General features: G+C 50.4%; 1 protein-coding gene and 1 long non-coding RNA gene across 3 annotated transcripts in view; one reads left to right on the forward strand and one right to left on the reverse strand.

The window, feature by feature from the left end:
• Nucleotides 1–255: 255 nt before the first annotated feature.
• The window catches only part of LOC118176648, a 25,068-nt gene continuing 407 nt past the window's right edge, over nucleotides 256–24,916 (forward strand). The window contains exons 1-2 of the long non-coding RNA XR_004755496.1: nucleotides 256–2,110; nucleotides 12,767–12,777. This is a non-coding gene — a long non-coding RNA (uncharacterized LOC118176648). The remainder of the gene's footprint in view (nucleotides 2,111–12,766; nucleotides 12,778–24,916) is intronic.
• On the reverse strand, nucleotides 4,193–22,717 carry L3MBTL1 (L3MBTL histone methyl-lysine binding protein 1). 2 transcript variants are annotated; one of them, XM_035343745.1, is made up of 22 exons: nucleotides 22,323–22,717; nucleotides 21,911–22,073; nucleotides 20,968–21,191; nucleotides 19,993–20,137; nucleotides 19,701–19,839; nucleotides 18,927–19,050; nucleotides 18,195–18,282; nucleotides 16,018–16,109; nucleotides 15,300–15,404; nucleotides 14,277–14,412; nucleotides 13,631–13,722; nucleotides 12,437–12,588; nucleotides 11,506–11,582; nucleotides 10,990–11,075; nucleotides 10,283–10,393; nucleotides 9,884–9,998; nucleotides 9,530–9,629; nucleotides 8,317–8,514; nucleotides 7,934–7,980; nucleotides 6,800–6,957; nucleotides 5,893–5,955; nucleotides 4,193–4,952 (listed from the first exon to the last, which is right to left on the reverse strand). In XM_035343745.1, exons 2-22 carry the CDS (start codon nucleotides 22,044–22,046, stop codon nucleotides 4,818–4,820), a joined length of 2,523 nt encoding a protein of 840 aa, XP_035199636.1. In that variant the 5' UTR covers nucleotides 22,047–22,073; nucleotides 22,323–22,717; the 3' UTR covers nucleotides 4,193–4,817. The 2 variants fall into 2 exon arrangements, with proteins under 2 accessions (XP_035199636.1, XP_035199635.1); XM_035343744.1 differs by having other exon boundaries at nucleotides 13,631–13,731.

Below are 24,916 nucleotides of genomic sequence, written 5' to 3' on the forward strand. Positions count from 1 at the left end.
CTGTCCCTCCTATCAGGTAAGAGCACATGCTCCCCATGTTTGCTACTGCATTGCATGCCCAGTCCCTGGTTAGTCCAAGCTATGGCAAAAGTTGCTGGCTTGGGTTGATGGACTAGGGCAAAGGTAGAAGCTTGGTCTGGAGGACAGAGCACAGGATAGTGATGTAGGAAACATGGTTATCTTTAACCTGTTTGTGACAAAGTGTTAGGTAAGTCTCTTGTGACTGAGTTTATTCATCTGGGGAAAAAATGTCTCCTAGCTAGGGCCAGTAACACTAGGATTGATACTAGGATTTCCCTTCAAGTTCTTTATGTTGAAGTAAATAAATCAGCCCCTCCCCATCCCGCTGCCTCCCATGGGATGGGCAGGGGCTGGGGTGCCCCAATGGCAGGAGGTGGGGGTGTCCTGGGATGTGTCTTAATAAGTAGTCTCCAGCTGTGCTGACTTCCATTGCTCACATTCATTTATTATATTAAAACACTGACAAAACACATCACATCATGATCTATATATATAAATTTATTTTTATACAGTTATAAATTTATATATATAAGACCCTTAAACTTCTGTATACTCACACAAAGTTTGGGATAGCTTCACTGGCTACAACAAAAGTATTTTTGTTATGAAAACACAAAAAGGGGATGTGCAAATATCAAAAACGCTGAAAAATAAAAATAATAACAAGTGCAAAATGAATGAAAGTGCAAAAAGGCTTTATCATAATCACACTCTTTCCAAAACATACCCCTCTTTTTCTCCTCCCAAGAAGGAAGGGGTGGATCAGAGGGACTGAGCTGTGCTGCAGCACTCGGCTATTTCCCTCTCCTGTGCACCAAGGGGTCACCCCAAAGAGGTTGAGGACTGAGGAATGGAAGAGCAGAAGCATCCAAGTTGTGTTTCTCTCAAGGCTCCCTCCTCTTCTCCAACTCCTTTCATTTCACTCAACTCCTCCGACTGCCTCTGCAGGAGGCAGCTGCCCTAAGCCATAATCACACCCAGACAAACTTGGTCTCTGGCAAGACAGAAAATTGCCACCCTCCTTGCTGAGCTTCAGGCTGGCTGCTCTCAGAAATGGAGACCTCAGTCTCGCACCATCATGCTGTCTGTTTCCACAAGGAAAATCCCTTCTCAAGAGGCTCCAACCATCCCCATGCACCCAGAGCCACCTGTGGAACAGCCACCCCAGAAGATGCCTTGTGCCTGAGGCCAGTGTTTGGTGGGACATCCCACATGGCTCCAGCAGGAACAGGAACAATGGGAGCACAGGCGTGGGGACCCTCTAGCCACAAATACATTTGACTTCAAAAACCCTTCATTGACTTAGAAGCTTTTGCTGTCATCACAGCTCTCAGGAAGGCCCCAGACCTGTGGGCCCAATTCAGTCCCTGTGTTGACTCCAGCTTCTCGGTGACATGCCAGTGGATGTTCCTGCAGAGTCTCGTTGGGCGAAAAGGGAAGGAAACTTTGGGCCTTCTGCCTTGGTCACAACTGCCCTTGATGCTTCCTGAAGAGGGCCTCCTGGTCAATGCTCTGTGGAGACAGAGGACTTGCCAAGCCAGGGGTGCAAGCGAACCTTCCTTCTCCTTGCCTCCTTCTTGGGACCAGAGACAACTTCTGCTCATGGAGAATGTGTTGCCTGAGACCCTGGGCCGGGGTCTGCCACCTCCATGGCTTCAGAGACCATCACAATAAAACAGCATCACACCAACAGTGGAGGACATGATATTGTGATTTTTCCACACTGGTACCCACAAACACCCATCCACATGTACACACAATACTTTGGGTTTGGTTTCCTTTTTAAAGGAAAGAAAAAGCCTTAAAAGATTTAACAGCAAATAGCCCTTGACCATCTACAAACCCTATAACTCTTTCACCTAAAACAACCCAGAAGATTTGTACCCAAAGGGTTGAGAGGAGCCAGCCTAAGAGGCTGAAGAACTGGTGTTCAAGCAGCAGGCAAGTGTGTGCAGCAGAGACCCTCCCCTTTCAAGTGGGGCTGGTTTTCCTGACAGCTGCTCCCTGGGCAGAGCTCAGACCCTGCAGAGGCTGGGATCCAGCTCTGCAGCCAGACCTCACAGCCAAGGGAAAACACCTCAGCAGTCTTGTCCAGTTTGGGGCTGCTTGCTTAGAGGGAGGTCAGAAGAGCCCAGGTGAGGCATTATGCCATTGGCATAGCTTACTGCTGATGCCGAAGGCTGGCACAGTACAGAGCACGTGCCTCTGCCTGTTTGCCTGCTGCCCAGGCAGAGCACGGCTCAAACACATGCAACAGAGCAAGAGCTGATGGCACTGGCTGTGCCTGGTCTTGAAAGCTTTACGGCGCCTCTTCCCCTTCAGCAGGGATCTTCTGAACTCACCACTACCTCTGCTTCCCAGGGCAGCCCTGTGAGAAACAAGACGCTCCATCATTCACCCCAGTTTCAGATCTGACACGCCTCTCCTAGCACCCAGTGACACTGCTTAGTCCCTTCTCCAGCAGGAGGAATGGCTTTGCGTAAGGGAAGGGAGTAGATGAGAACAGGATGTTCATAAGTTGTTTCCTTACAAGTCCAATAATCACATCCTATGCAAGACTAAGAGCCAAGCAGGAACAATTCCAGATCACACCTGAAGATGTCTCAGGGCTTGCACAAAGAGTCCCACAGCTGAAGGGCCTAGGCCTGCTCTTCCTCTCCCCTAGCACACGATGGCCCAGAAAGACGCTCCCCATTAGCTGAAGAGACCACTTTCAGGACCATTTACCATGAATCAAAAGTGACTAGGCGTAACTGTGGGACCCAGTTTTTCTTTCCTACTCACCCTCTCTCCACAGCTGGCCACACCACAGTGCTTGAAAAGGTGAAAGAAAGGGAAAAAGGAAAGGAGAGGGAGAGCTAACTCAAACCCAAGCATTGCCAAAATAAATACGTGGACTAGTTTCAAGTCCTGCATAAAGAGCAAGCAGCAGACATTTCAAGAGCAGGTCAAATGTGACCCCATATATTCAGTAACAAAGAGTCAAAATGCTACATTTCCATGGGAATCCTAGAACAGATTGACCCACGTATAACAGTGGCTTCCAAGGCAGTTCTGCTCCAAGGGACATTGCTAGGGCACTTACAAAGACCCTTAATCTCTGTCTTTGGACACTGGAAAAGGGAGAAAAAATGTTTTGCTCTGGCATGTCATACTTGGGAATGAGAAAGAAAGTGGATGTGGGACTTGGATAACATCACTGTACACTATGGAGAGCCCTTGGGTTGAGTGGCTGCCCTCCAGCGCTGCACTGCCACACCACTGCTCCAGCAGCACCCGCAGGATGACAAAATACAGCAAGTGCAGCATGGGTGCTACAGGGCTCATCCCCAGTACCTGGGAACACACGGAATATCTGAATGTGCCAAGAACCTCCTCCATTGCAAGGGAGATTTATGTGGGCATTTCCGAAGTGCTTGCACCCTTGTTGGAAATGTGGCATGTTACTAAAAGGACAGGAGGAAGGCAGGGAGGCAGGCAGGCAGGCAGGCAGGAAGGCAGGCAGGCAGGAAGGCAGGAAGGCAGGCAGGCAGGAAGGCAGGCAGGCAGGCAGGCAGGCAGGCAGGCAGGAAGGAAGGAAGGAAGGAAGGAAGGAAGGAAAGAAAAACAGCTGCTGGCTTTCTTTCGGTTTGAAGGGAAGGAACCTAGAAGACAGCAGAGGATCCTGCTCTTTACACAGGAAAGCCTGGGGGCCTCTCAAGGGCAAAAAAAGGGGGAGAAGGCAGCTTGACAGGATCGAGTCAGTCAAGTCAGGAATGCTTTAGGAACCAAGCCCTGATTCTGCCTACAGATAGATACTTTTTGCCCTTGGCAGTGGTCTCAGCTCTAGAAAGGACCTTGCTCCTAAGCACAGAATCACAAAATGGCTTGGGTTGGAAGGGACCTTTAAAGATGATCTAACTCCATACCCCCTGCCATAGGCAGGGATGCCACCCACGAGATCAGGTTCACCAAGGCCCCAAGTGGGCCAAAGCAGGCCTGACTCACAGAGGATTTTTTTAATTGCTGCAGGAGGGGAAAAAATTAACCAAGCATTGTTTCTCCCAGAGACACATCGTCAAAGACAGCCTGAAGTGCAAGTGGAAATGGAGCTTGTTCTGCATCCAACCAGCCCTAACCCCATGGATTTGCTGCATTACAGTAAAGAGGAATAGAACACAGATGCTGGTCATGGGCAGAGCTGCAGCCAGGAAACACTGCTCCCAGTGGGGGAAAGATGGGCCACTAGTTCCCAGTGCAGTGAAGGGGCAAAGCAAAGTTATCATCTAGTCTCAAGTCACAAGATTTCAGACAGGAACAGGCAAAATGAGCAGAAGCTCCTTGGGAGCATCCAAGCCCTCTGAGAGGAACACAATGAGAAAAAAAAAAAAATCTCTCAGCTGCTGAGCAAAAGCAAGACCAGCCTGCGAGTATGTACCCTTATCTCAGTGGCTTAAGCTGTGGTGCCAGTGCCCAGCTGCTACAACCTCCGCACTGGTCCACCATCCCTGAACACACCCAAATAGGTGCAGCCATATCAGGACATTGGGGCAGCTTTCGCACTGAGGCAGGCTAGTCCCACATCCACCTGCTGCCTGTGTAGCCACCCCTAAGACTCATGGTCAGCTTGTACCCAGCGCTGGAGCAGAGAGGCAGCGTGGAGAGAGAGTGAGGGAGAGGACAGGAGATGGACCAGTGGGAGAGCAGAGATGCTGCAGGACACGACAAGCTGCAGGTGGTCGGGGGAATCTCAGTCCTGGCCAGACAGTTTGGCAGCACCAGTGCTGAAGGAAGGTCCCAACGGGGCCCAAGAAAAGTCACTTTAAGGTGTCATCAGCATTCTTGAACATGAGGATGGCATTGTAGATCTTGAGTGCTGGGCCCAGCTTAACACTCATAATCTTGACGATGTCAGCCTGAGTAAGCAAGAGGAATGCTTCGCCATCAATCATCTGGAGAGGAGAGCAGGGACAGAGGAGAGCATTCACCAACAACCCAGGCTGTGACCTCCCAGAGACAGACAGCGCAGTTACTCTCTGGGGACATGCACAGCTACATTCACAGCCCTTGGTGGGCTGCCACAGCAGCATTCCTGTTTACATGCAGGGTCCACCCACGGTGCTCCCACACTGCCTCAGATAAGACAGAGCTGGGAACTCATGCACCCGGGATTGGGGCAGGGATGGGGAAAGGCCCATCCAGGGGCTGGCCCAGACAGTCCCATTGGAGCTGGCCCAGGCTCTGGGAACAGGACAGACAACAGGCAAGCCACTCTGGGCAAACACCAAGCCATTCCCTGCTCCAGGCCCCATCATGGATGGAGGCTGCCCCCAGCTTGGCTTTGCATGCTGAGCACCCTTAAAGCACAGAGGCTGTTTATTAACAGGCTGGGACATTTGCTGTACGCAGCATGTCTGTGATCAGCCTGCCCTGGGTGCATTGCACATGCTAGACAGCCGTTCTCTTTGTGTGTCTGTTCACAGAGGGGTCTAAAAATCATGAACCTCCTTGATGGACAGCAGTGTTGCCAAACTGATATGTTGATGAGGGGATGCAGGAGGGAAAAGATGAATGGATGTGGATTAAGCAGTTTCCCTCAGGAGGCAATGATGCTACCGAGACTGCAGCACTATGCTCCCTACTACCCCATCCCAACCTCCTCAGAGGGTTCATCCCTCACCCATGCAGCACAGACCACAGCAGCATGAGTTAGGGGTCACAATCTCCCTCCTGTTACCCTCTGCACAAGCAGACAGCTACACATTGGAATGCAGCATGGGAATGGCTACCAGGTGGAGGACATGCTCTAAGCATCTAGGAAACAGCACTGGCCAGTTCTTCCCTCCCCTGTTGGCAAACAGCTGCCTGCACTCATCCTCCAGCCCTTCTCACCTCATCCTTGAAGAGTTTGGCTTGGTCCTCGCAACCCGTCAGAGTCTGAACAAAGCTAAAAACCTGGAACAAACAGAGAGAAATGTCAAGGTGGAAGCAATGTTTCTGGCTGCAGACACCCTACAAGCCCACATCCTCATTTCCACAGAAGCATTTTTGGCTCCTGTAAGATAACATGTTCCTGTTAGGGCAAAGTGCTGCAGTTGCAGCACTCTCCCTAGAGATCCTTCTTGGACCAAGGCATGGGTGTCAGCCTTCTCCAGCCCCAGAGTAGCAAATGCTACAGCCGTTTTATCTCCAGTAAGCCATCTTTAGCACAGCAAGATGATTCCAACATGGGGCTGGGGCAGGAGTGGTGCACACAGGTTAAAATGGAAATCAGGCAGGGCTGTCTGCTGGGGCTGACTCTCCAATGCCAGAGGCCACCTACACAGGCCTCAAAAACAGCTGTTAGAGATGCCAAAGAAAGTGAATGAAGGTGACAAGGAAGAATCAGATGTAAAGATTTCTTCAGAGGAGACACAGGAAAGTGACTCCTTATTTGCAGTCTACAGTTTTGCGTTGCTGTTGTTTTACTTAGAAAAGATGAAACTGACTTATTTGTAAAACTGCATCATGCTAAATGAAGAGACTGCTGTTTACCTTCACCTGCCTGCCCTGCTAATGTCACATTCAAGTCAAGCTAGAATCTGGTAGTTGTGCATATGCTCCCAGCAGCTGCCTGAAGGGCAGGTGACTGGCAGCTGTCCACACTGTATGCTGCAAGGGGCACTTTCTTGATAGCCTAGGGAAGAGGCCACTAAAGCCCTTCTGTGTACACGTACCATGGCACTGCACAGCCAGCTGGACTTCTCCCAGTCATGCCAGTGGTTTAGAAGCCAGCACGCAACCTCCAAAACTGCCTTACCTCATCGATGGTCCACTTCGCCACTGTGGTTGCTGTGATGCCAGCCACCCCTGGCAGGAGTTTGCAATGCTGTTCCCAGCAGAGTGACAGAGAGCGGTCAGGATGGGCAGACAGGGCAGACATGAAGAGCGACTGGTGCATATTGTCTGAAGAAATAGCTGGCAATAAAAATGCAAGGTGTGACACAAGGAAGAGCTATGAGAACATCCCATCCCATCCTACAAGCCTTGGAGAGGACTCTGTTCAGTGACAGGCCTGGGTCTAGGAGCAGATGGTTTCATGGGTCCAAGTTATCAAGAGCTAGTGGTTGTCCCTTGAATTAACAGGAGAATAATGCATCAAAGGCTTCAGTTTGGTGGGATTGCGGATGGTAAAGGAAGAAGTTTAGCAACAAGCTTGACTTTGCCTTGTTTTCACCACCTTCACTCTGCTTTCCATACTGTACTAAATTTCCAAGACAAATTTCACACCAGAATGTCATCCCTTGTCATTCAGTCCATTTCAGGTTTTTAACAAAGCTTTAAGCCCTTGTCTCTGCTCCAGTGCACCAATGATAACTTCCAATAAGAGATCTTCATTCAGTTCCAGTACTAGGGTAAACACCAGGCCATGCCCATGGTAAAACTGATACTGGCTAGAAGAAATAGCTTTCCACCTGAGAGCCATTTACTGTCTTACGTTGATCATCAGAATTAAATGCCAAACAAGTACTGTTGTTCATCAACAGTTTCTGTACTGTAGCAGTACAGAAGCAGGCACCTCATACTGAGGTTCTGGGGTACAGCATCCATAGGATGAAGGCACAGGTCTGGATAAGACAAAGTGCCTAGGAAAATGCACTGCCACAGAGAGAGGGTCCTAATTCCCTATCCTATAGTACTCAAAGATTCACAGATATAAATCAAGAGAAGTGACAAGGGTCCCAGCAGAACTCTGGTAAGAGGCATGGACAACCCTTCTCAGATGGCTGGCTTTGACATCATGAGCTCTACACAGCCTCTCAGTTTGGTGCTGACCTCTGCAAAGTCTGACTGAGCGAGCCAAGGAGAGACCTGCATCTGCTAGCCACCACCTCGGCTCCCCTAGTCTCACTTTTACTCTGAGAAGACACTGTGGTAGAAGGAACACACTTACTTTGGAAGTCTTCCTGCTGGATCTTCCGGTACTTTGGAGGTCGCCCTCTAAAGAGACAGGAAAACTGATTTCCAACTGGGTTGGGACTGGCCCAAGTGCCCTTCTCCACACTGCACAGGGCAATGCCTTGACAGTAGGAGTAAGGATTACCTCTCAGACCCTGGTAAAAAGGGTTGACAGCCAATAACACAAAATGTGAAACAAAAAAACAGGAGAGGTGCCTGAGGTGACCCAAGAGAGCTGCAATAACAAATGTCAGCTGTCTGCAAGCACACTGCTCTACAGGCACGGAGCCTCTCCAGCTCAGCCATCCGTCCTAGGGATGCCAAGTGTAGTACAGGTGCCCTGCACTGCTGCACGGGGCTTGCCAGGCGTGGCCCTACCTCCCATGGTGCCGGGATTTCTTCCGCTGAGGGAAGCCCATCAGGTTCCTCTTGCGAGCTGAGGCCTCAGTGTCGGACAAGTCTGCCTTGAGTCTGCCCTGATTCTTCTCTGCCAGCGGGCACCCTGAGAGGCAGTAGTGGGCTGTGAATCTCCCAGTCACATGTCCTGACCCATCACAGCCTGGTGTGGGGCACTTCCTAGGCAGCAGACAGGGAGGCAAGAGTTAGACTCAGCATGGGGCAGGACAGGGGTGAAGCCACCTGGATGGAAGCAAGGCCACACTTCTGCCCTCAGCCGCAGGAAGCCATAGCCCAGGCCATACAAAGTGTAGTGCAGACTTGCTGAACAAATTCCCTGGTCCAGGGTGCGATGTGCGCTGGCTCACAGGCAGGGCAAACCTAGCTCCTCCTCCAGGTACAAACACCTCTCCTACCTTCTCTGCTGCCATCACAGCCAACCTGTATAAGTCACCAGAATGCTGATCAAGCAGGTCAGTGGGGTTCATAAGATTTTCCATCCTCCCTTCCCCACAGGCATCCAGACTAGCCTCAGAGTAAGGAAGAAGCATGTGTTATGACTGTGGACAGTAGAGAAGCCCTCGGGAGCCAGATCTGCCTCTCTAATCCTCAAGTACTCTCTGCTGTAGTCACTCCTCTGCTCTGATGCCAGCCTGCCATGCTGAGATCAGCATTACATCGGTCCCGATTTCCCCTGAAAAAGTTCATGCAAGCAACTGGCAAAGCCCTGAGAATATGCAACACCCCCTCTCAGTACTTCCCAGATTACAACCTCACAGAGAAAGGGTATCCATGAGGGGTGGGAGGAATATCATCCTCAAAGCCATGTTCATCCATCCATGAACACTGTCTTAAAAGTATGTAGGGGCTGTCCCCTACAAGGCCTATACGACCCTTTGGCAGATGGGCATGAAGAATGTCCCCAGAAGTTATAGGGGGACACAGGGCATGCACAGGTGGGGACGCACCAAGTTGTCAGGAGTTCCCCTAGCAGCGGGCTCCAGACTGTCTCACAGGCTTGGCCCAGAGAAAGCAAGAGCTGCCCCTGAGCTGGAGGCAGAGCCAGGCACAGGCTGGGTGCAGGTGCTGGTTGCTGACAGTTGCAGGGGTGTGCGGGTGCAGGGGAGCAGAGGAAGGCCCAGGCACAGGGCTGGCATGGGAGCCCTGCCCCTCTGAGCCAAGCTGGGGAGCTCACCTGTGGTGAAAGCTGTACTTGGAGCTCTTGGTGTGAGGCATGTTCTTGCAGCCCAGGGTTGGGCAGCCCCCATGGGAAGAGGAGGCTGCTTCCTTTGGCCCTAGACCAGATGGAGAACAGGGGACACATTGCTGTGGCCATAACCCCAGGCAGAACCAGGGCTCAAGGCTCCCTGCCTGCGCCACACAGGAAGGATTTTCCCAACCCTGCAGTAAAAGCCCTTCCTCCCTGCCCACCCTTGGCTAGCACCATGACCGCATCCTCCCTTTTCTGCACATGGACAGGTGATGGTGACAGTGGGGATCTGGCACACTTGGGCCCTGGTATGAGGGGATGCCCAGGCCCATAACTTACTAAGAGGAGGCTGCAGTGGGTGCCCAGTTTTTGAGCACCAGCCTATGGGGTGGATGTCCGGATGATCTGCATCAATCCAGAAATCATACACATGGCTCCAGCCGTCAAAATGGATCTGGGGAGATAAGTAGAGAGGTCACCCTTTAAACCTCAGGGCACCTCTCTGAGGAGCTCTGGAGCCTTCCAAGTTGACAGCAAGAAGCAGAGCAAAGCTGAACTGAAACACAAGACTCTGCTCTGCTCCTGGAACCAGGCACTGGGACCTGCCATCTTACACACTGCGTGCTTCCACAGACCTCTGTAGAAATTGCCATTGCATCTGGCAGTGGGTTTGGAAGGGCAGGAGCAAGCCAGCACAGCACCTGGACACAGGCTCAGCACTGAGACTCCAGAACCCACCTTTATCCTATGATCTTCCACATCCTCCACACTAGCCACTCGGATGAAGGAAGGAGTTCTTCTGTCCACTGCCTCCAGCTTCATGTTGACCAGGAAGCCATGGGGTGGGCGCTGGGACAAAAAAAAAAAAAAAAAAAAAAAAAAGCCCAGATCAGCAGATTCCATGCTCCAGGTTCACATGACTCTCAGATGCTGATTTGCTTTCCCAGCAGCAAATTTGTTCCAAAAGCCTAGCTCCTAGCCCTGTCCCCTGTCCTGTCCAGGTAAGAATAGCTCATGGTGAACACCAGGAGAGAGTGAGGACAGCCCTCCGTATCTGAGCTGTGTTATTAACAAGATGGGAAATCTTTGCCCAAGGGAAGAAGGCCTTCAAGAGACACATTTGGGGCATTTATAGCACAGCTGCACTTGGCTGGATACATCTGCTGTTGCAGCAATTGGAGACAACTATCAAGCAAACTTAAATGATTTCCCATCACACAGCTTCTGTCTAGCAAGGGTGATGGTCATACTTCCCATTTTTCTGAGTTTTGAACTATTTGCCCAGGATAGCTCTGACTTCTGAACTTAGACTGTAGATCCAGATCCCAGGCCTGTGGCAGGAGAATACTAAACATCATTTTACTTTTCATAAAAGTGAAGACCTGACAATGGAGAAAACCTGAATTCCTGCCCAGGCACAATGGAGCAGACAATTTGGTACTCACCACTTTAAAGGCCCAAGCTGGAACAGCAGATGCTCCAGTTTCTTTTAAGTACTTTTCCCAGATGAAGTTGTCAGGGTCAGGATAATCTAGAAGGGGGAAGATGCAGAAGGTGAGACACAAACTAGAAGACATCAAGTATCCCAGAATATACTACTGCCTTGAAGGACAGAGGCAACCAAACCTGTGTCAGGCATGTGGGAATCTGGGAGACATTGAGATGTGCAACTATTTCCTTGTGGACCATAAAACCCAGGGTGAAGGGAAGCAGAAACATTTGGGCCTGCATATATATCTTGTCTCTTCCTGACCTCTCCTCGTGGCCTGACACAAACACCATGCTGTACCTGAACACATGTACAAGAACCTCGGCTGTGACTTCGCTGAAGGAAACTGCCCAGGCCTGCAGGCAAGCACAGGCTATGGGGTTTGAGCCCCAAGGCACTCTGTCCCACCCTAGAAGGCCAATCCCTGAGGTGATGCACCAGTGAAGGCTGTGTTCCCCAGCCACCAGCTCACCTTGAGGAGGTGTGAGGGGTTTGCCATGCTCCTGACACCATCCGACCGGGTGGATGTATGGACTGCTGGGGTCACACCTAGAAGACATACCTGTACTGTTATACAGGACTGAAATACCTGGCTCACCACTGCCAGACAGTGCAGGCTGCCAGGGTCCTGAGCAGGCCAGCCAACAGCACAGCCGAGACCTGCACCACCAGCAAAAGCCCCTGTGGAAATGAAGGCTTTGTACAGCACCCTTATCGCTGAGTGACCCAGGCCCTAGCAGAGCAAGGGCTATTGTGGGAGCACACAAGCTCACTGGAGCAGGACACAAATGCGCGCTGGGTGCAAGCCCTGCATCAGGGCTGCCCAGAGAAAGCAACCCCATGGGGAGGGAGATATGCCATGCCTTTCAGAGCTCAGAGCAGTTGGATCTGGGCAACATGGGGGGCTCACACCCTGGTCACAACTTTAAGTACACCACAGAACACTCGAGGACATAGCATGCAGCAGACATTGCTGTGCCCAACACCAGTGTGCAAGGAGCAGCCATAGACAGAAAACTGCTTCAGCCCCACAGCTCCTTGTATTGCAAAGTGAGAGAGAACATCAGATAGCTTCAGCCACAAAGCAGGAAGCAGAACTGTTCTCACCCCTTCTTGTATTACTTGACCTTAATCGGCCTCAACTGGGACACCTCCCCACTCACACACACCAGGTCAAACAATTACCCACCCATCAGCCCATGGCTTGTGATCAGGCCTGTCTTAGCCCTGTGTTAACCAGAAGGCCATGGCAATAGCCTAGAAGGTGACACTGGACAGGTAAAGTTTGTACCCCAGCATAGGTGGGTGACCCCCTGCCTCACAGTCATAATGTTCTCAAGTTGGGCCAGGAGAGTTTTGGATTGAATATTAAGAATTTCGTCATTAAGCCTCTGTGCACTTACCAGTAGTCGTAAGTATCATCCCAGTTGTCAAAGTGCACCAAAAAGCGATTGTCCACCACGTCAGTCACTGTGGCAACACAGATCAGGGAAGGGTTCATGCGGTCCACAGCCTCAAGCTTCATGCCCACCTCAAAGCCTGGAGGAGCCTCGTGCTGGGAGGAGAGAGGGGCAGGTTTCTTTCACAGCCTAGATTCCAGCACACTTGTTACTGCTTACCTTGCCCACTGCAAGAGGGCACCTGCCCCAAACCAGATCTCTGGCCTCCAGGAAGGCCCAGGACCACTTAGGGTCCCAGAAGAGCAGTGCCCTCCTGGGCGCACAAGAAAACAGGCAGAGGGTAAGTAACAGCCTGGTGACAAAAATAAAGAGGAAAAAGGTCTTCAAACCCTCAGGATCTCCTATAAACAAAGAGAAAAGCAGCCTCCAACTTACACTGATTCAGATTTAGCATTACATTTGTAGTCATGCTCCCCCAGTGGTAGCAGTTACTAATTCCCTAGGCTTGGCCAGAAAAGGTGGGACAGTGCCCTGTATCCTACCTTACCTTTAATACTTGGATCCAAAACCTGTGCAAAACGCTGTCATGCATGCTAGTGGGATTGTTGCAGCAAATATATCCCCACCTTGGCAAGGAACCCATTGGTCAAGGAGGAGGATTTAGACACAGTAAATAACGTGAAGAGGCTGATTTATCAGGAGGCTGTTTCCTCTGCAGCTGACAAAGAAACCATGAGGACTTTGCATTCCACTGTACTCTCACTTCCCTTACCCAAGCTGCCATATGAAAAAAAGGTAGAGACAGAGATAATGAAGACAGAAAACAGTGGCAAAAGAACTATACTTATGGAACATTAACTGTTTTTGTTTTGGTTTTCTTTGGCAAAATAATTGTTGAGAGCAATGGCTCTCATTGGCCCAAACCAATACCCTTGTGACAGATGTAACTGTCCATGAGATGGACCTAGATGAAACAGCGAATCAGATCAGCTCCAATTCTGGGCACACCAAACTAGTGTCCAAGTTACAGATCCTCGGCAGCAAAGCATGCCACATCTCGATAAGCAATGCAATCAGTGCACTCTCCTGGCCCTCTGCACTGTGGGTTTGAGAAGTGTGGGGTGGACAGAGAAAAGCCCACCACTCAGTCAGAGGGGAACCTGAAGGTTCTGGCAAGAACGAGAAGCTGCCACTCACAGTATTTCGGATTACGAAGAGTTGCTTAGGAGCTGCTTGAGCCTTTGTTATCTTCAGATAGTTTGTCCAGCTGAATTCTTCCTCCTTATAACCTAAAACCCCTCATGAAGAGATATGAGAGCAGCAAGTTCACAGAGAGCCAGAAAGAAGCCAATGTGGCTGAGCCCAGCCATCCTAATACATCCAGCCCTCACCCTGCCAAGTGTGTCCAGCTGCAGGTAGACGGGTTTTTGAACAGCCCTTGACCACCCACAGCCCATGGTTGAAGCCAATAGATGATTTCTAATTGCTATGAAATGTTAGTAATGGACTGGAGAAACAGAGCTCAGTTCCTCCCCAGAGAGTACTGGTCCTGCCTGCCCCAAGGGTGCACTGTACCCGGGTCAGGGCAGCACAGCCACCAGGCTCTGGCCTGGCACCGGGACATCCAGGGTAATGGGGCTTTGACCCAGAATAGGAATGAGCAGAGAAGTTTAGTCACAATAGATACCTGAAGAGGTGTCATGGGGCAACCCCCAGCACAGTATCATCCCTCCTGGGACCCATGGAGCCACCCTGTCCCCATTTCTGACTCTTTGACTGGGGACCCATTATTCACCCCCTTCCTTCAACAGGGCCTGCTGACCAAGACTCTTCAACTCCTTACCTTTTGGAGGCTGGAGTTTATGTCCTGTCTCCTCAAACCAGCCCGCAGGATGAATGTCAGGGGAGTCAGCATTCAGCCAGAAATCATGACACTCAGAGTAGCCATCAAAGTGGAGGCGCATCCGGTAACCACACACCTACCCACAGGGAGAGCAGGAGAAGGAAAGGATCATGGAAATCTCCTACTGTCCCTGATTAGGTGTGCCACACACCACTCCTCCCATGCACCATTTCAGCATAGCACTTAAGGAAGCACTTAAGAGCCACAATCATATGCCAGTGCACAAATTAGGAGGCATGTGACAGTCCCAAGAGGTGTCTGACATGAAGCAAGGCAAGTGCAAGGCCTCCACAAGCCATCTCTAAGCAGAAGGGTTCAGGCTGGTGGGACACTTTTGTATTCAATGCATCTGATGGATCCAGCATGTGCAAAGATTCCCTTTTCTGCACCTGGGAAGGTGCTCACACAGAGGTTTTGGCTAAACGCCATGTTGGTTTTGTGAAATCTCTAGCAGCAAGAACAATGGCTCATCTCCCTGGCTGCCTATGGGTCCGAGGAGCATTGCAACGCAAGGCTGTTTTGGGGGCATGCCATGGGGCCACATGGAGAGTCCTGGAGACAGAGGGCCTCCACAGACACAAGAAAGGGCAATGAGGCAACTTCACACCTTTCATCTCCAGGGCGCAGACCTGTCTGATTGGCATCAACTCAAAAGTAAAACACTGTTGCCATCACCACTATTTCTTCCCCCATTGCCCTGCTGTGTCAGGGTGGTGGAGATATTAACGAGGCTGGGATACGGCAGCTGCTCCACTGTACTGTCTCCTGCCCATACAAACTAGAAGGAAATGTGACTGAGGTGCCGGACTGCCAGCTCATCCCATATGGTGCTGGCAGCAGCGTGCAGGCAAGTGCCCTCCACCAGTGCCCCAGGAGGACCTCCTGTCCTGTAGCGCCTCCTGCTGGGCAGGTATGAGGAGCCCATGGAGGGACTGAGGGACGAGGAAACCAAAGGCACCTTACCTCAGCCACTGTCAGGATAAAGTACATGGATGGGTGTTGTGGGTCGATTCCCTCCAGCTTCATCCCCACTTTAAAGCCATTCTTGTGCTGGGAAGCTACTTGGTACTGGAAACAAAAATTAAGCTACAGTATAAAAAAATGACAGATGTACATGAGTCTAGAACCATCCCAAGGAGCAACCATCAAGCTACGGGAGCTGCTGGGCCCGGGAGACTGTGAGCAACAGGATATGTTGTCAGCTAAATTGAAGTTCCTTTTACACAGAAAAACGCCTTCTTCACCTCCTTGCAGGTTTGTGTCTGTTGCTGCTGGCAGGGCAGCGTGTCCCAGGGCTGACAGGGAATGGGGCATGGGGCTTGGGCTCTTCTTGCACCCTCGGGAGCAGGGGTACGGCACCCAGCATGGCCTCAGGAGAGCCCAGGCCTGGACTTTAGGAAGGACTGGAAGGGATTCACCAACCTGCCAGAACCACAGGCAGACCATGGGGTGCTTGGGATGGGGGACAGCACGCTGATGGGGAGTGGGACTTGGGGCAAAGCAAAGCTGGAGGCTGACTGGTCACCTTCAGGTGAAGATGGGAGTGCTTGCTTATCCCTCAGAGCCCCACAAAACAGGGAAGCAAGGAAGAGAGGAGAAGAGGAGGGATGGGAAAAAAAAAAAAAAAAGAAAGAAAAGAGAAGACCAAAGAGGGGAAAAAGACAGGAAAAACCCAACTCACATCCTGGAAGAGATCTAAAGGGGCAGCGACAGCTTTCTGCTCCTCCAGGTACGACGCCCAAGACCAGCCTTCTTTCTTCTCCTCGCTGGCACCTGAGCGCAGCACAAACGCACACACAAGAGGCGCTGCTGAGGGTCCGCTCCAGCCCCAGTACCTGCCTGCCTCAGGGCAGGTGAGCGCGTGGGTCCTGCTGGGGCCACATCCCACTCTCACGCACAGTCCTGCGTTCCTGCAGAGCTGAGCACTGTCCTACCAAAGCCCCTTCTCCAACAAAACTAGCCAGCTGTCCAAGGATGGACAGAGACAAAAGGTCTCTCTCTCTCTCACAAGTCCCTGTGACCAAAATGTCTTTAGTCACTGTACAACACTTTCGGAAGGCATGCAAGGCCCCTGAAGAACAAGCCATCTTGTGCAAAAACAACAGGATACCTGTGCAACCAGTCCTCCAGCCAGTACATCCAAATTGGCCACAGAGCTGACAGATTTGGGACAGCCAGCACGATCCATCTAGACATCTGGAAGCTCCCAGACATCAAACCAGCAGCACGTTCACCTCCCACTTCCACTCCGGAGGTACCACCTCTGCTATCCTCTGCTCTGAGACATTCAGCTGAGTACCCCTCAGCACACCAGGACCACTCTGATGCCGTAGAGATGCATTTACCCTTATAACATTCATTTAAAGAAGACAGCATTGTCTTTGTAGGCAGGGAGGCGACCCTTCATGATGTCAACCCCTTGAGGAAGTCCACGGAGACCTTGTCCAAGGCACAGAAGATACAACCCAAGTTTCTTGCCCTCTATCTACTTTTTCTCCCTGCTTCAAAGCGCCTGAACAGACTCCAGGAGTGCAGTCCTTAGTCCAGCACTAAGTAATTCACATTTGCAGGTCAGCCTTGGCAGACTGTCTTCTGTAGGACAGGCCAGAAATGCAGGAGGAAGACAGACCTATTCCTTCCTCCCTTGGGCTTAGAGGCAGTGGAGACAGAAAAAATGGGAACTTGAAGATGAAATTAAAGCAGAGCTTCGGTGAGCAAGGTTACTAACACAGGTACTTCATTTAAGACATTATTAAGACAAATACCATTATGACTGTTTAGGACAGAAAAAAGCAGCAAAATGTGTTCAGGGAATCCCTAAGTACAGATTCTATGCTTCTGGGGAATGATGAATACACCCAGAGACAGAGTGTATACCTACTCTGCTGCACTGAAGTATCCAGGTTTGTCTACTGATGTACTTCTAAAATAGGAGAAAATCAAATGTTGAAAGTAACAAGGTTCAGCACTGCTTACTTGTAAGCAGCAGGGAAGATTACATGTTCAGAGCTCATACCATAGAGAAAAGGACCTGGCAAGCAAATCTGACCTCTCTTTTCAATAGTGTTTAACTTAGCGTAAAATCAGGGGAGTATGGAGGGGAGTATGAAGCTGGAACAGTTTCATTATAAAATGACTTTAACTATTACTTTTCACTATTCAAATAAACTTTTTTTCCACTCTAGGGAGACAAAAAAAAAAAAAAAAAAAAAAAAAAAAGCAACACTGCATCTTTCAGCTTGTCTAATTTCCCTCAGTGCCAACAGCTCTGTGTTTGAGTTTTCCTCTGATTTGGTCCAGGAATAGATCCCTGTGATGATCTATGAGACAACCCCAGATCACTTGGTTCCAGAGGCACCAGACCTAAAAGAGCAGCTCCCAAACTTGTGAGCTCCTGATCACAAGAGAGAAGTTCCCTGTGAGACCATCCAAAGGGAAAGCCCAACATGGCACAGAGTCGCATTACTGCTCAGGACAGCACCTCTTAGAGCACAGCATCCACAAGAGAGGGTAGATTCCCAAAGGGAGGAACCAGAAAGCACTCCACAGTACGGCACAGCTCCTGAAGAAGACAGCCATAGCTGTAAGGGTGCGCCCGTCCCATGAGGAGAAAGAGAGGAAAGGAGAGAAATGAGAAGAGACAGAGAGAGCAGGATCAAGCAAGCAGAGTTTACAAGCCTTTGGGAACATGTACCAGTGTATGGAATTGGGTGCTTGACTCTGCTGCAGCACCAAAATGAAGGCCCAGACCCGCAGGACCACAGCAGGACCCCTCAGCCTCTGCCACACAGCTCCGTTCCCAGCCACGCAGATGTGCCAGAAGATTGCTCACCCCACCGCCACCTGGCCCCTCCGTACCGTGCTGGCTCCCATTCCATGTGTCAGCCTCCAGATTGCTGATGGCAGAGTCTCCCACAGAGTTCTTCCTCTCTTCCTGCTTTTCCTCCTAGACACAAGAGCAGAATAAACTGCTGGAGATCTGGATTCCTGAGCAGAGGTTTGTGCAACGTGTTGTACACTCATGCCAGCACCAAGGACCATAATGGGCCTCCAACGTCTATGATTTGACTGGTACTTGGCCCAGAAATGGGAAGCCAACAGAATCTGATGATGGGAACCCCATGGGGAAATATTGGTACTGTGTGGTAGCAATCACACCTAGTATGGATCAGCTATAGTCCGGGCTGGCAAGGAGAGCTTCTTTGCCTTGTCAGAGTCACTCCCCCTTCTCCAGGACATATATCACACATATAGGTGCCCTCTTCAACACTTCTACTTTTGAGCGGCTTAGACTCAAGAGAGTAGCTGAGAGCATTCAGTACCTACAGCCCAATCAGGATGTGTTCAACACTGCACAGTCTGAGGCACTCAGCTGCCAAACAGCCAGCCAAGTGTCTAGAAGCCATGATGCTCCACACATTCAAGTCTTTTGGGCATTAACAGCTTCTGGCTACCCCTTCAACATATAGTTGACATGGCACTGAAAAGCACTGATGAGAGCTACACATCAACAGGGCATACAAAGGTGGCCCAGGAGCCACCCTTGACATTGGCATGGGCATACATATGCTCTTCCTGCTCTCTTCTTACCATTTGCTCAGATTCATATTCTTCCTCTGAAGGGCTCTGGTAGTCCTTCCTCTTTCTTTTCTTAACAGGCTTGAGGATTTCAGTGGTGTTGGTGCTGCTGGCAGAGTTTTCCACAATGACAGACCTGCGTAGAGGAAGGAAAAGTAAAACACTGTGGCACAATACATGGCAGTGACTGGGGTGTTGCTAAGGGAGTCATTGCTGGAGAATCACTGTCATCCCATTTCCTTCTCACACACCTCCCATCCCTCCTGACTTACGTACGCACTCCTCCTAGTGACAAAGTTGGCAAGAGGCTAGAACCAGGATACAAACAAGAACCATCCTCATGCACTGTGTCAGAAACCTGAACCTAGGGATGGATCAAAAGTGATCCAGTTTTGTAGCAGGGCTCTAACCTACATCAGTCACACAGATGCTAGAAAACCAGTCCTGGGAGCCACATGTCAGTAAGCAGAGGGGCTGGAAATGCCCTTGTGACCCACGCTTCCCACTGCTGCCCACTGCAGCAGCCTCCTGTAGCAGTCCTGCCCCAACAGATGCACGCAATTTGTGAGGCCACTTGCACCTCCTGTTGCCTCCTGGAACAAGTTTTCATCTACCCCACATTGTATACCCAGGACACCGTACCTACAGGAGAGAGGAAACGAGTGAGGTCCCTAGCACATGCCAGAGACAGATGCACTTGCATCTCTTGCTGGAGCATACAGACCAGGGGGGAGAGGGCAGATGGATGGATTTGGCTCTGCATGGAGCAGACTCCCCTTCCTTTACCTTTCTTTGAACTGCTGGTGACAGTGCTCGCTGCAGAAGCCCCTGCCTTCGCGGGCTCCATCTGACACGTGTCTCCGGCCACATGTGTCACAGTGGCACATGCTTTCAGGTGTTGGCAGCTTGGGCTGCTCTGACACATCTGAGTTGGAGAGAAGAGGAGTAGTGAGGGCCAAGGAGCAGCAAAGGAAGGAGAGCAGGAAGCAGAAAATATTTGCCTTGCTTATGTCCTAAGCCAGACAGCACCTACAGAGTGATGTTACCCACACCAGAAGTACCACAGTGGTGCCCTTACCCTGAGCAGGAGTAGGATTGTCCCTGCTAGTTGGTGCCACCTCTGAGTCCCCATCTTTCTCTGTGTGGCCCTCCTTTATAGCTTCCAATGGAGGCATCTTATTAGCACTCACCACCTTCAGTGTCCCATATTCATTTATTCGAAACTATGACATTAAACCAAAAAACAGAAGGAAAAATATTAACAAGGAGGATAGAAATGTAACTTGAAAGCTAGTGAGTGCATGGGAATTCTGAGAATGACAGGGACATGGTTTGGTGATTAGTGTATCCAAAAAGAGGACAGCTCTTCCAGTGATGGGGGTGAGCACAGCTCTGAAGTCACCTGTGCTGCAGCTCCTGAAGGCAGTCTCTGCTGGCTGCTGAGCCTGCCAGGCTGGTGCACTGCAGGACAATATATGGCTCAAGGAGGGAAGGAACACAGGAGAGGCTCCAGTCCTAGCCCTCCTCCACCTTCTGTCTGCACTTGGGTGCAATCAGCACCAGTTGGTAGCACTGATCAGGCAAGCATGATATGGTGCCCTAGGGTTGAATAGAAGCCGAGAAATACATCCACTTTGTGCAAGCTCCTTCATGCTACTCAGTAGCCTCAGCACACTTACAGGTACCTGCTGTCTGATGAGTGCCAGGCTGCTGTTTCCAGGATGAGTGCAGGAGTTTGTTGAGAACCAACACCACAGCACAGCTTGGAAAGCAAAAATGTCCTGCACAGCAAGTAGGGGCATCCTTTTGCCTCCCCACACAGGGCAGGCCTGCTGCAGCCCCACACACTCTGTGCATGTGCTCTCCACTAAGCGCACAACATAGTGCAAGGTGGAGGTAGGGATGGGGCACAAGCAACCTTACAGAATGGCAACAGCTGAGGGATTCTCTAGCTGGGCCATGGGTACTTCCAGGACCCCACGTCACATTCCAGTGGTCCCAGCCTGGCACAGGGGAGAGGAGGGCAAGTGTAGTGGCCCTTAGTTACACTTACTCGCAGGTTACTTCCAGGCAAAGTAGCCACCCCATCCTTCCACTCAAGCACACGGACTGTGTTGCAGGTCTGCACCCCGCTGATCTGGGGGATGACAGTAGCTGTGACGGGTTCACTCCCTGCTCCCCTCTCTGCCCTCTCGGCCCCTGTGCTTCTCTGTGGCTCCCTCGGGAATCGCTGGATTTCTAAGGTGCTTGCAGGAAGGTTGATGGTAGTGGCAGTTGCTTAAAAGGGGAAAAAAAGAAATAACCAACCAGAGACATACATGGAACACTTTACTGATGCAAACAAGTCTTAAAAGAACCGCAGTGGCCTTAGACAGCACAAAATGATAGAGTGGGCATAATCTTCCTGCCAAGGGCTCAGTGTTGTGGTCTAAAGTACTCATACGCAGGCAGCAGGACCCAACAGGATCTGCAGCCAGGGATGGCTGGTATTAGGAGGTGGCACCCACACTATCCACATTCAGGGGTTCTTAATTCAGCCTAACCTCAGCCTGTTCCCATGACCAGAATGCTGCCACCTGCTGTGGCAGGATTGTGCCTGTGAGCTCCTGGATTGCACAATGAATGCACTATATAATCCAGGGCCTTTCCACAGTGGGAAGTGAGACATCAGGAGCAGGAACAACTTCTCACCTAATGCACATCCTCCTGAAAGACGCTGGTCAGCTGGGCCAGACAGACCAAGCATTCAGGCACACTGCACTGCACTGGCACAGAACCCTAGAGACCATTGCTTCAGTTCAAAAGTTAAGAGGTTTTGATCAGCCACAAACTATCCAAGTGATGTAAGATAGCCACAGAGGACCTCTAAGACAGTAACAGCAGCACGGCTTTGCCTCCCAAGGTTTGTATGCACAGACATACAAGAAGTGTGAGAGGTATCGATGTGTAGTGAGAAAGCTGAGGAACTACCTGTTAGACAGAACAATCCCACATACCTGGTATGATGAAGGCAGTTGTTGGCAGGTGAGTGCTCTGCACAGTGCTCTCAGTGGTGACCACATGGACACTGACCTCCCCAGCAGCATTCCCCTTTGTGCTTCTCACAACCTCCATCTCTGCTCTGCTTTCCATTACCTTGCGTGGGCACAGACCAAGACACTGGAAGCCAGCAAGAAATAAATCAAGTTGGTAGTACAAACACAAGGGAGTGAGAAAGAGACAGTGGAGGATGGTCCCTCCCTTTCCACCATCTCCCAGCAGACACCCCTGTAAGATATATTAAAGGTCAATAGAGTAGGTCATGAGAGTAGAGAATGAAAGCCACAGCTGGTACCAACATGACTTAGTAAAGTAAAATGTTGTGAGATCACAGCACAGACTCTGTGAACACCAAAGAGCTTTTCTTACCTGGCACCACCAGAAGATGGTATGAGCACAGCAGGTCCACCACAATCAAGGGCTGCTCCTGGCTCCGCTCTGGTCCTATACCACTCAGATGCAGACCGTGACTGAGATTTGGCAAACCCTGCCCTGGAAAAGAAAGAGGTCCCTGAAGTTCATCTTTCAGTTCTCCATCTGTGCAGTGATTCTTGATTTTCTTCTAACTGGCTATTAGAATTTCACAAACAACATGGCTTAATCAGGAGGAAGGCATGAAGTTTATTGCATGCAACTGAGTTTCTCACAGATCAGTGATGTTTGACCTGTTTAGCTGTGAATTTCAAGGAGTAGGCAAGAGGGGGTCTGAGAGCCCTGAGAGCACTGCTGTACCTTACTGACCCTGACCAGGCTCAGCCGGGACCCCCACGAATGGGCCCAGGAGCCCCATTTCAGCACAGCCTCTGCCCATGCCATGCTTTAGCAGTGCTGGTGTCCAGCCCTGCTGATCTAGAGCATGGCTTGACTTCAGGTTTGTATGGCAGTCATGGGACCTCACCTGCAGATGTGTCTCCTGGTTGATTTCGCACCTTGCCTCGTAATCTGGGTTCTCACCTGACCTGGCTACAAGGGCTGGGTCCCTACTCCCTTTCCTGGGTAGAAGAGGCCAGGTCCCAGCCAGCAGGCACTGCCCTGCCAACCACCTCACCCATGTCTTAGGGCAGCAGCTGGCCCTGCTGTTCCCTGGAGGACAGGACAGGATCCACACACAGGTGTCTCCAGACCAGGCTCTGTCTGCAAAGGGGGAGCAAGAACAGCATTATCACCCAGTGATGCGTTCACAGAAGATCTCTCCATGCCTATTGAAAATGATGGTCTAGATGTACCAGACTGCTGGAAACTGCGGGCACTGGGCCAGAGGATTTTGGACTTTCCCTGTGTCCTGCACCCTCCCTGAAGCACCAGCCAGCTGCCCTTGGAGATGGGATGGAGGCAAGACTGCTCTAGGCGCTGATCTATGGGACTGTGCCCATGTCTTGGTTGCTTCTGATGCAACCTGAATTTGAAAGAAAAGACAAATGTGTAGGAAAGGGGATCATTTCACTGAAGGTCCAGTAAATATGAATATTGCTACATAAGGCAACATCTGGAATTTTATACCCTGAGACAAAGGTGTTACAACCAGAGGGTAAAGAGTGGGCTGGTGTATTCATGTTAGATTTACTTCAACCTTTCTCTTGCAGTGCTGTCAGATTTGTGATCAGAAATATCTCATGTTCAACTGACAGAAGGCACTGACCTTTCATACCTTCCAGGTCCAATGACAGAAGGACATTATTATCTGAAGAACTGAAGGAACTGAGTAACTCAACTGGACACCTTGCTCCAGCTGAAAGCCAAAATGTACTTGGCACCCAATCTGGCCTTGCTGCTTCCAAATACCTACCAGAAACCTGTCTGCTTTTCTAGCCATTTAAATCCGGTATTTATCCTTGATTAGTCACTTGGGCCCAATGTTTCATGGACTGATGTTTCATTTTGTGTCAGTTGTTGGCTTTTTTTAATGATTATTATTTGAATAGAACTTGGGACTGAAAATGACTAGAATAAAAATAACTAGTTCCAGTGCTGGGTGATACACAAACTCAACTCTGTACAGCAGTCTATTACACTGCCAGCATTTTGGTTGGAATACAGTTAATTTTCTTTGTAGAGGCTCACACAATGCTGTGTTTTGGATTTTTGATGAAAATGATGGTAATAGCATGCTAATGTTTTCAGTTGTTGCAGAACAGTGCTTACACTGAGTCAAGGACTTAGCTTCTCACGCTGTCCTGCCGACTGGGAGGGGGCGCAGCCAGGACAGCTGGCCCAAACTGACAAAGAGATATTCCAACCAAATGATGTCGTGGTCAGCAATACAAACTGGGTAAAGAAGGAGGAAGTGTGGAGATATTCAGAGTGATGGCATTTGTCTTCCCAAGGAACCCTTACATGTGGGGAGCCCTGCTCTCCTTGGGGTGGCTGAACACCTGCCTGCCAGTGGGAAGCAGCAAATGGATTCCTTGTTCGGCTTTGCTGGTGCATGTGGCTTCTGCTTTACCTCACACACCACCTTTATCTCAAGCCATGTTCTTGCACTTTTCCTTCTCTGATTCCCTCCCTCATCCCACCTGGGTGAGTGAGTGGCTGAGTGGTGCTGAGCTGCCTGTTCAGGTTACACCACAAGAGTTGGTTTTGGTGTCCAACATGGCACCCTGAGAGTTCAAGATGATGACAGATTTGCTTGCAGTGGGGAGTATGCTAGACAAAATTTATAGATATTACAGCTGTTTAGCTTCTAACCAGCAGGCTCCTGTGCTTGTTGCTGGGCTTGCTTGCTTTAATGTGTGTAGAATGCAGTGTTTGTTAGGGGCTGCTTTTGTTTCTGCCATTTCCTCTACTCTTTATCATTGTGCTTTGCCGTACCTAGGTGCACTCTGACAACAGCCGCACCTTGAGTACTGTGTTCAGTTTTGGGCCCCTCGCTACAAGAAGGACATCGAGGTGCTTGAGCGGGTCCAAAGAAGGGCGACGAAGCTGGTGAGGGGCCTGGAGAACAAGTCCTACGAGGAGCGGCTGAA

Source organism: Oxyura jamaicensis, chromosome 20 (assembly GCF_011077185.1).
Source record: "Oxyura jamaicensis isolate SHBP4307 breed ruddy duck chromosome 20, BPBGC_Ojam_1.0, whole genome shotgun sequence".
Classification (NCBI taxonomy): domain Eukaryota; kingdom Metazoa; phylum Chordata; class Aves; order Anseriformes; family Anatidae; genus Oxyura; species Oxyura jamaicensis.

Bases quoted from the DNA above. Each gene is read 5' to 3' on its own strand.
- L3MBTL1 (XM_035343744.1), bottom strand. From the start codon at position 22,046: ATGGAAAGCAGAGCAGAGATGGAGGTTGTGAGAAGCACAAAGGGGAAT. The intron at 15,405-16,017 runs GTGAGTTGGGTT...TTTTGTTTCCAG, and splicing joins CTTTAGATCTCTTCCAGGAT to TACCAAGTAGCTTCCCAGCA. The intron at 4,953-5,892 runs GTGAGAAGGGCT...TCTCCTCTCCAG, and splicing joins CCAAACTCTTCAAGGATGAG to ATGATTGATGGCGAAGCATT.